General features: G+C 41.3%; 1 protein-coding gene across 1 annotated transcript in view; it reads right to left on the reverse strand.

Moving 5' to 3' along the window:
- slitrk3a (SLIT and NTRK-like family, member 3a) overlaps positions 1 to 6086 on the reverse strand; it is a 6298-nt gene extending 212 nt beyond the window's left edge. The window contains exons 1-3 of the mRNA XM_088428154.1: positions 5528 to 6086; positions 5025 to 5111; positions 1 to 3591 (exon numbers count right to left, since the gene is read on the reverse strand). The exon at positions 1 to 3591 is cut by the window's left edge and continues 212 nt beyond it. Of these exons, the coding sequence (XP_088284280.1) occupies positions 828 to 3533 (2706 nt within the window). The 5' untranslated portion in view covers positions 3534 to 3591; positions 5025 to 5111; positions 5528 to 6086 and the 3' untranslated portion in view covers positions 1 to 827. The remainder of the gene's footprint in view (positions 3592 to 5024; positions 5112 to 5527) is intronic.
- Positions 6087 to 11078: the final 4992 nt, after the last annotated feature.

Below are 11078 nucleotides of genomic sequence, written 5' to 3' on the forward strand. Positions count from 1 at the left end.
CGGAAGGAATTGCGTGGACAGTTGTGGGTTTAACAAAGTGCATGGAAAGAGCCAGAAAACCTTGAGTGTTGTCTGATAATAATATTCACAAATGTTTTACCATCCGTGCGTCATTGGCGCATCCTACATGAGAAGCACCCTGATATAGACAGAAATCCTAGTTAATAGTAACAACCATAGTCCGATATAAAAATTAAATAGAACACTGAACCGTAAATGCGTTGCAGTATCTTTGTTCACAATGCGATGAATTGCGACCCCCAACAATTTCCCCCACCCCTCATCTTCCTGCACTGCAGCGAGTGCATGCAGCAAAAGGCAGTTCATTTTCATATTTGTCTTATCCTTTTTTCAATGATTTCCCGTAGCCTTAATGTGCACGGCCTCCGGGTCTTTTTACATCCTAGTGAGAGTGAGAAGAGGCAGAGAATAACCCTTCAATTCAGGGAGACGTCCTGCTCCCGTGCGTCATGGGAATTCGATAAAGAAAGGATGTCATTGTATTTCAGGATTGTGGTGGATTTTTTTTAATTCTCCGATGCCTCTCTTACTTTTATAACGCACTCTTCTCAGCAAGTAGAGATACTTGTATTATAAAAATAACATATGCTGACATTGCTGGCTACTCTGAAAAAAAAAGGCACTTCATTGAAATATCTGAGAACAGCCTCTCCTCCAAAATGATTTGAGCAGCACTGTCATTTATTTTCTTTTTGTATGGCGCTGCTTTGTCCAAATTGACTTTCTGAAAATATTGGTTTTGGGTGGTTGTGTTTTATGGATAACAAAGTGATCGTGTCACGCCTTCCTCCTCCGGGATACAAATGTTAAAACCGGTACGATTTTTCCAACACTTCGAGGTAATCCGGCTTGGTTTGAAGTTTGGCCCTTAACTCCAGGTAATCACTTTGGGACGGTTCAGGGTAGCAGCCTTTCCCCACCGTGAAAAGCAAAGTCTCCTTCAGCCGAGCATCCTGTTGCAAATCTGGGTACTGCATGCCAGGTGGGTGGGCATGTGCCACGTGCATGTCTTTTAGTTTGGGGGCGGTCCCATAAAGGCAGTCCACAAAACCGACGGTAGGAGTGGGCCTCTGACTGTCAATGACTGTGGGGCAGAGCCCACCGTTCTCGTGAAGCTCTGCAAAGTCGGCTGTGGTGTGGTTGACAGCGACGATGGTGTTGAGTTGAGAGTTGGAGACTGCCAGACTCCACTCTCTTTCTTTCTCGAGCAAGGTTCTATAGTTGTTGCTACTGCTGCTGCCATTGTCTTTCTTGGCTGAAAACTGCCCTCCGTCTGCGTCTGACGTTGCTGCTATCTCCCCCTCCCGGGGCTTATAGATGGGGTTGTTACACATCTGAGTCACGGGGTGGGGGATGTAATCATAAACATGGCCGTGGGAATGTGTGTGACTGGGATGAGAGTGAGTGTGCAAGCTGGACGTCGGCTTTTCCAGTGTGCTTGTATTGCCGGCGCTACTCTGCCTCGGCACATCCTCAAATATCCTGCACTGCATCTGGATCCCCGTCAGATCCACCTCTGACCGCTTCCTGAAGGGCAGTTTCTTCCTCCGACGGAGAACGAAGGCAAACAGCCCGGCTGCTACGAAGACAGCGGAGATGAAGAGGATAAGGAGGCTGAGGATGAGGACCGAAAGCGGCACTGCGTCTCTTACACCTGCTTCCCCTATTCCAGTACTCCCGGTAGTGAGGTCTTCCCCGCCGGGCTGAGCCGGCAAGGGGCCTGAGGATTGCTTAAGTTCGGGGCAGAGGACTTCGACCTCGAGTGAACGCAAATCCTTCCCAGAGGCAAACTCTGGCGTCTTGCAGATGACATCACCAACCACAATGACAGAGGAGAGCTTTTCCAGCCATTGTTTGAGGGGAACAATATCACAGGAACACTCCCAGGGGTTCTGATGAAGATCAATTTGGACAATGGAGGTCAGGTGCTCCAGGACTCCATGCACAGGCAGGGCAAGGAAATAATTGTTGCGGAGGTTGAGGCGAGCGAGGTTGGTGCCAGCGAAGACATCATCGGGGAGGGAGCGCAGCAAATTGTCGTTGAGAAAAACCAGCTGCAGATTGGGCATCAGCGAGAAGGAATTTGGCTGTATCTCACGTATAACGTTATACTCAAAGTAGAGTAGACTCAACATCTGAAGTCCTCGAAACATCCCAGGGGTGAGCCTTTCAATATCATTGCCATTCAGATATAGGCTTTTTAAGTTTGGCAAGTTGATGAAAGCGCCCTCTTGCACGTAAGATATCCGGTTGTTGCCTAAATGCAGTAAATCCAAACTTGAGAAGTTCCAGAAATCAGAACGATAGATTTTCTGTATTAGGTTACCGCTGAGATATAATTTTTTGGCGTTGAGGGGCCTCGGCAAAAGGTCAGAGATGTTGTGAAAGCCTTTCTCCTTACAGTTCACTGTTAGGCCCAAGTCATTGATGTGAAGGTTGCAAATACATCCTGAAGGACAAATTATCGGGATTGGAGGTCTTGTCTGATAGCCGGCAATCGGGGGCTGGTTGATGCCTGGGTAAATGCTACGAGGTGTTGGTGGGTTTTTTGTGGGCCGAGGTCGTTTCGTGGGCTTTATTGCAGAAGATGCTGTGTTGTGAAAGGAAGAGAGCATTGAGGAAGGTCTGGTAGGCCACGTGTTGTCATTGTTGAATGGGATGCGTGGAATTCCTAGTTTGGCTTCAATCTCAGAATCGGAGAGCAAAGGACAAAGCTCACTGCGCTTGATCTCTCTTAAGTCTTTCCCATGTAAATGGAATGGGTACTCGCATGTTATTTCACCGACCAGAGCGGTATAAGGAATCCTCTCCAGCCAAGTCTTTAGTTGGACAATTTCACACACGCAGTTCCAAGGGTTTTCTTCCAGCTGAATTTCCATCAAACTCCGCCCAACGTACTCCAACGTCCCCTTATAGGGCAGCGTCTTTAGCCTGTTGCCCCTGAGGTCCAAATGTGTGAGCGAAACAGACCGGAAGAGATAATTGGGGAGTGCGGGAATCAGGTTGTCGTTTAGTATTAGCACTCTCAGTTTGTGTAGGTGCCTGAATGCACCACTTTCAATCCTTTTGATAACATTGTAGTCTGCCTGGAGATACTCTAAACTCTCCAGTCCGAGGAACGTGTCATTCCGAAAAATCTCTAGTTTGTTCTCATGTAAGAAAAGCCGTTTGAGTATTCCCAAGCCATTGAATGCGCCAGCATGGATGTCTTGCAATGCGTTATTACCTAGATTGAGAGATATGGCATTGTTGAGATGGAGAAAGCTGTTAAAGTAGAGCTTCCTCATGGAGTTTCTCTGCAGGTTGAGTTTGAATGGCCGGCTCCATATCTGAGCAATCTGGCTCACATTTGTAAATCCTTTGCTGTCACAGTGTACGTGGAAGATGCCCTCTTTGACCTCGCAATAGCAGGGCTCGAAGCACGGCTCGTCGATCTCCTCTGAGTCTTCCAGTAACGGTATTGGGGTGGTCCATCCTAAGGCTATGGTGCTCAGCAAGGTAACCCACAGCATCCTCGCTGACACCGAGTGGGTGAAGTCTGGGCTCCAGGAAGAGAGCCACTTCACAGCACTATAACAATAAGAAAGCAGGAGAATGAAACGGGGGAGAGAGCGTTAGACACAAACAAACACACAAATTGAGTAAAGTTCAAGGTGAGAGAGACGGCAATGATAGAGGGGCATTAGATTCGGTGGAATGGAAAAATGCTTGGAAATAAACACCACCAAATATTACAGGAGGCCATTTGAGATGTAAGCGGCTATTTTAAACAAAACGGGCCGGATACTCCTGAATCAGTGATGAGATATCCATGCAGGAGAAACAAATCTCTCGTGGACTTAGCAGCACAGTGCACCCAGGTCCATTTATAATACAGCAGATATGCTGCTAAGGTCACAATAAATCACCTCAGATGCTTATCGCTATGAATAAACAATGGCAACAGCAGGTGGGTGAGGTTAACGGTGAGAGGAGACATCGTCCCCCTGGTGTATTTATTATATAACAGGAGACTCAGTCACCTTTTTCTTAAGTAATGAGGAGCAGCTGGGGGAGAGCTACACTTCAAGAGTGCTGAATAAACTTGAATATTCCCTTTTTTTTTTAAATAAATGCACAAAAAAATTTGACTGGCGGTGATTATGGTTGGTACAGGAGATATGCATGAAGGTAGAATAAGCGCAAGCCATCTGAAAATGGAGGGAATCAAAAAATGTGTGAGTCTTTAACAAAACACAAACAATGAGGTCTTCTCGTTTAAATGGATGATTTTCTGCAAAAACATATATGAAATTGTCTAAAGATTTTCTGGCAAAAATACGATGTGAAAAATAAAATGTCTTTTCTTTTTTATTTGTAATAAATGCACTTAAGGCAACACACACACACACACACACACCCTCGCACAAACGCGCACGCACGTGTGGGCATTTTTCTCTGTCCTCAGTACCGGTATTTGCGAGTCATAGGATCACAAAATGGGAAGTGGCCGTAGGCGTTTGGAGGATGGCGCAAGTTTTCTGGAATATTAAGGGGGGAAAATAGTAAAAATACGTTTACAATTTGTCAGTAATCTTGAATATGAAATTGTTTTTTGATTTGTGAAGTGATGCGCTCGCACTCAGTTGCCGAGGCTGGGCACTGTCTGTACAAATGCGGTCCTGAAAATCCAGAGTGGTGAACCAAAACCGCTGTCCGTGGTGCTGATATGCGTGTGTGTTTTTAATCCAGTGAAAGGAGACGATGGAAAAAAAGAAAAAAAAAGAAAAAAAAGTAAGCGTGTAGGCTATTCCCCAAGAAAAACACCAAAAAGGGGAAAAAAAACCATCCAATACTGTGGCCTTGCTGCAAAATTAATTTTCTTCCTCTAATCAACCTTGCATAGTCACAGAATCATCACTTTACATATTATTGTTATTATTATTTTACCTCGGTTGATTTCTTTATTTATTTCTTTATTTCTTTCTTTATTTATTTATTTATGGGATTGTGAAGTTACATACTTAGTTTAGAGAGATTCCAAATTCTTCATCCTCCTGCTGCTTGTACTGTTGTGGTCCGCGGCGTCCTGCTCACTGTCCGATGCCGGGCTGCATTAAGAAAAAGAACCAGAAGTGCAGGTGAGAAAAACCCTCAAGAGCAAATAGACCGACAGATGGAAGCGCAAAGTGTAGAGTTGATGTCGATGTGAACGTTGATTCAAAGTCACACAGGTGCACTTGAGTCCAAAATACTGATTTGCTATATCGGAATGCTATAATTAGTCTTGCAAAATCTTGTCGTTGACTGAAAGCATTGAGTTCAGTGTAGCAGAGAGCACCGCGCTCGTGGAAAGAGATGCCAAGCATAATGCAGCAACATTTGGCCGTAGCTGATGTTCTGCAAAGAGCACGACTATTCCACGATCATATTGCTAGTTAAAGTTGACGTTGACACACGCAAAACACACAAATGCACACCGAACAAGAAGGTATATAATCACTTATTGCGCAAGATGCCAACTCACCTACGGTTTGTGCTGCAGCTGGAAAGCATTGGGAGAAATAATAACAATAAAACAAACAAACAAAAAACAGGGGCGCAATACTTTGAATGCCGTTAGTTTTCTCTCTTTTCCTTCCCCATCTCCCGCACTATATCTCCTCACCCTCTCCCCGTAGCTGAGGCTAAAGGAGAGGAGGAAGAGGAGAGATGAAGACGTGAGAGGAATGTAAAATCTCTCTCTCGCTCTCCGGTGACTCTGACACTCTCTCCTTCTTCTTTGCACTCTCCTGTGTGTGCTTAAAATGCAAGTCCTCGACTCCAGCCCGTCCTGCTTCTTCCTCCTCCGCCGCCGCCTCCCGGGTGAGAGCGCTCGACGACTGCGCAGCCGGGCGACAATACTCTCCTCAGGACCGCGTCCTCGTTACGTTTGGAGGAATAGGCAGCAGGAATGGAGACGGAATTGCTCGGCTGCTTTTATTTAGTTTCATTTGCCCTACGCAAGCTGCCTCGCTTTTCTTTTCCACGCGTCCAAAAAATGCCTGCTGTCGTGCGTCACAGGAGTGATGAGGAGGGACTGAGAGCCAGCCAGGGAGGTGGAGGTGGAGGGAGGAAAAGGGTGAGAGACGCGGAGAAGAGAGATAGAGTGAAAGAGAGGAGGAGGAAGGGGGGGGGGGGGGGGTGATGGAGACTGTTTGGATTCTTGGGTGAGAAGGAAATGTCTTCGTGCACCAAAAGGTGATACGTGGTGACTTGTGAGTTGAGACTGGAAGACCTGGGTGTCATTCAAAGTGGAATAAGAGGTTATTGTCTCGAGTTCATTATTTGAGAGTAGGTATTCACTAGTTGGCACTCCATCTAAAATCGTCCATCTCCTCTGTGGTGACGACAGCGGGTAGTTTCGACTATTTAAAGCAAGAAGGGAGAGGCGTGATCGCACTTTTTTTTTTTTTCCCTCGATCTGCTTGCCTTCCCGCATCTCGCCTGCAGCGGGCAACACGCGCCCATTCTTTGGCAGCAGCAGCAGGAAACCGGCACAGACAACGTCACCCTGGCTCCGCAAAGAAAAACGTCGTACTTACATCGTGTAATGTCAAACGGAGGTGGCTAAATTACTAACATTTGTACAAATGTGAAAGTAGAGATATGTCAGAAACCAGAACCAGTGAAATGTTTGGAAACACAGTGTAACTCAATTATTTTATTTTATTTTACTGGTTAACGATTTCTTTAATTGTAGTTCAATATTTTGGTCATCAACATTATGATAATTACAGATAACAGTTTTGCACGTCTTGTTATTTTCAGCTTTATGATGTGGATGAATTTTTATCTCGGGATGACTTTACAGCTCTGCATTTTCAAGGGGTAATAGCTTGAGTTTCTCCTTTATTTTTATAGCTGGACAATGTACATCAATGGACATTCAAAAATAAAATGTAAATAAACGCAATTATACACAAAAGGCTCATTTCCGTGGGTAGTCCCTCTCCTATAAGAAACAACAATAAAAAACAAAGCTGCTACAGATAATGGAGGAATACTCAAGATACAGACACAAAAAATAAATAATCTTTTCAAGGCAAAAGTACACATTGTACACTCTGCAGGTGTTAATGTTGACTGATTTGGTTGTCAATTAACCATTCATTTAAGTTACAACTTACAATCTATATGAGATGGATTCCCTAATGCTTTGTAGGATGGTGTTCCACTGCTTACTTGCCCTACAGGAAAAAAAACACACAAAACAAAACACACTCTTCTTTATTGAACAATTTTACAACCTCCTCAAGTAACTCTTCTCATAAAAAAACTGTTGAATTGATTTAAATTGTTTAAGATAAAAGAGTGGACGTGGAGCAAATGTGTAAAATATTTTGTATACAAGACAGCTGTCTGTAAAAACAATTATTATTTTTTTTAAACTTAGCACTTTATAGCTGTTGGTAAAATGACCGTATTGTTTCATCCGGTAGTTTAAGTTGTTTATATGTTGTAACCCGGTAACAAAGTAGGGTTTGCAATGGCCCAAGTGGGTACAAAATATTATGCAATATTAAAAGGAAAATAAAGTGTATATATATGCAACTTCTGTTGACATAATTTCTAAGAAGCCTATAATGTCCAAGTATAATTTGGGTATTGAATTGACTGAGAATTGAATGTGATGTTTAAAAGAGAGTGTGGTATCAAATATGAAGGATTTGTATTTGTTTAAAAAACATTGTAACAGTTTTGGGGTTTTAGGTTGTAAAAAAAGTTCCTAAACCAGTTTGATATTTTTATCATCACCTTTGTAATGTTTTTTTTTTTTTTCATGACACACACACATACCATTAAACCTTCAAACAAACAAAAAAAAACTCAAATTGTGCTTTCAAACAACATAAATATTTTTTCAATATTAGAAATGTGTGGCTTTTAGGCTGCCACAAGACACAACACATTCATAATGAATCATTCTGATGTTTACAATATCAAACAATTCTCTTTGAACATTTCCATGAATATGAAATATTTTGAAGAGCAGAATTTGGACGAAGTGTAAAAGAACCAGTCTTTGTAGACAAAACTGGAATGTAACATAACTTGCATTGGGAACTACATTTGAAAATTTAGACCCTGAAAGCTATACTCTGAAAGTAGACCTGGATACTAGACTCAAAGAAATTCACCTTGAATCTACAGCTCAAATACTGTAGGGCAAACATCACAAATGACATCATAAAGCTAACTAAAGGACCATAGCAACTGCATAACAGCCGATACATCACAATATACTGTATTTTTACTGGATGCAGGTTCATGTTCCTCAATTTCGCTATTCTCCTTAATATTTGTATCCCTTATAAGACCACGATATCTTAGTTGTTAATCATGACTTAATGTCTCTCTTTTTACATAGTCATCAGCTGAGGAGGCTGGAAAAAAAAGCACTGAAAGGAGCGCTGAAGAGAGGGGAAAATCTCTGAAGTCCCTAAATAGAAGCGCATAAAATTTTATGATCATTGAGGTCAAACATCCAATGAATTTTTGGGCAACACCAAGCTGGTTTGATGGTTCCCTTTAGCCCACCCCAGAAGGCTGGCAAGGGACATGGTTTTTGAAAGAGGCATTTGTGAGCAGCTGCTGGTCGAGAAAAACTGACATTCTGCTTTATGAAAAGCCATCGTTCAATCCTTCAGTCTGACAGTTAATGTCGTCCAGAATGACATAGGGTCACTCAAAAGCCTTCATTCAACACAGAGAACATGCTGTACATGTTGTAGGTTGACATTTGTCACAATGAAGAACTTATGACCTGAACATTAGAGCTAATAATACCGCCAGGGATTTCTTGATTTGAGAGCTCTTGTGGAAAATGGACAATGATCGATGTAGGATATGCAAGTATCAGTTCAAAAGGCTGAACTTCATCAAATAGGTAAAGGAACAAAAACACAACATAATAGCTTTTATGTTCAACTTAAGGAACGGAAAATGCACAATAATTAATTTGTTTACCACATAAGATATGGTCAAAGTTTCATAGCATTTGGAGCTCCACTCTGCTTAAATCTGCTTGTAAGATTGAAAATTCAAGAGCTCTGTCATTGTGAGTGTCAATAGATGAGTCTAAAAGTGCTGCCTGCTTTTTATTTTACAGCTAAAGCTGTTGAGAAAGCACGGCATTAATAAAGATGTAATGTACTGGATGAATAATTGACTGTTGGCCATTTCAAGGCATACTTGCCTAAACTAACCTAAGCCAGTCTAGCTCAAGCGCCACTGAACAGGATAAGTGGTACAAATAGATGAGATGAAATTTGAACTCGAAGTGCTGTGACGCAAAGTTTGAAGAGGCAAAGTTAAGTCTTTGCCTCTTCAAATTGTTGGATTCCCGGGACTCCTAATACTAAAAAGACTTTGGGTCACAGCAGAAGTGTTTGAAGTCCCAAAAACTGCGCAGTAAAAAGGACAAAATAAATTGAAGGTCAAAGTGCATTTAAAAGACCTGAACAAAAACCAACAAGAGATATTCCAGAATGTCCCCGGAAAATTCATTAAAATAGAATGAATTACATGTAGCATCCATCTTCATCACATCGCAACCACTAATATAACAGTTTAAAAATTTGGCCCACAACTTGGAACAAAAATGTGTTTCCTCGTTAAGGTAGACCATTTGAGAATCAATGCACCAGCCAGAGCGGGGTGTCAAACTCGTTTCACTTTGTTGGCCACACGGAAGTAAATTTGTTCAAAGTTGGGCTAGACCAACAAAATCATGGAATATATTTATTCGTGCAGGGAGATAATATTGAAATAATGATACAAAGTGATGCAAAATGCGTATTGCAATACGACGTTCAATTTCCAGTGGCTGGATATCGATTTGAAAACTCTCTAGTTTTGTATTATTTACGTTTGTTTTTTTTTTTTTTTTAAATCAATCCGCTCCGTAGTGGCTTTCGTATCATGATTTTGTTGTCATATTATGAATCGTGTTTCACATGTAATCATTTCAAATGCTTCAAAAACAGCACATCACATGTTACATTACCTTTTGAGTGAGGCTATGTTCCAAAGTATAAGTGGCAGCAGAGGAGGAGGTCAAACAGCAGAAAAAGAAAACTTTATAATATTCCTTTCCACCATTGTGGTCATCTTGGGCTTCCTTCTCCTGTTCAGGTCGGCCGTAGTCATCCTGGATGTGTGTAGATGTGTGCCCAAGAGGCACACTCAAAACCTACTCCTCTTCAACTAGCAATAGAATCTCATGTTGTGTATAATTCAGATTGGAGTTTTGAGATTTCAAGTTTTGTTTTGTTTGATTTCATTGTTTTTCTTTTGTTTGCTAAATAATTGTTGTAATATGAAGAAAAAAACGGTACAGGTGCAAACATATATTGAGGTTTCATTATATTTTCTGAATTATAACGATAGATTTTTTGTTTTTGTTGTCGTATGTTTTCACCAATGCAAGTGACATAACAGATCTGTTTCATTTAGGGTTGACGATTAAAAAATGGCAGAAGAAGAAGAGTAGGAAGTCGTACGCAATAAGAAAAATAGCAAAATGTTATCTCTGTATTTTTGCCACATTAGTGCCACATGAAAGAGGATTGTGGATATGCTGCTTCAAAAAAATATTTAACGTGTGCTTAGATGCCATTGATGTGTAACTTCTGAATAAGGATTAATAGAATTTGTCTTGTTTAATAACATCAGGAAATTATTTCTTTCCTTCTGTTTTTTTCAGTATCTGCCAAAAGATTTTTTGAACAAACATTGCCCAATATATTGCAATACACTTTTAAGACAAAATACTAGTACTAATATTTATACATTCATATAAATAAAACTCCATCTTCAAATTTATTTTTCCTTATTTCATACTTTCCAAAATAAAACAAGATTAAGATAATAATTAATCATAAAATGTTAACCAGCTTTATGTTTCATCCTGATGAAACTTGTTACAAATTCCCCCGACAGCTCGTAAAGCGAAATAATATGGTTGGCTTGACACAAGGAATAACGTTAGCTAACTTAGTATGAACTTAAGACAGGTTTATGTTGGCTAGCTACCT

The sequence above is a fragment of the Hippichthys cyanospilos genome, chromosome 11 (genome assembly GCF_059441005.1).
Source record: "Hippichthys cyanospilos isolate Australia breed blue-spotted pipefish chromosome 11, RoL_Hcya_1.0, whole genome shotgun sequence".
Lineage (NCBI taxonomy): Eukaryota > Metazoa > Chordata > Actinopteri > Syngnathiformes > Syngnathidae > Hippichthys > Hippichthys cyanospilos.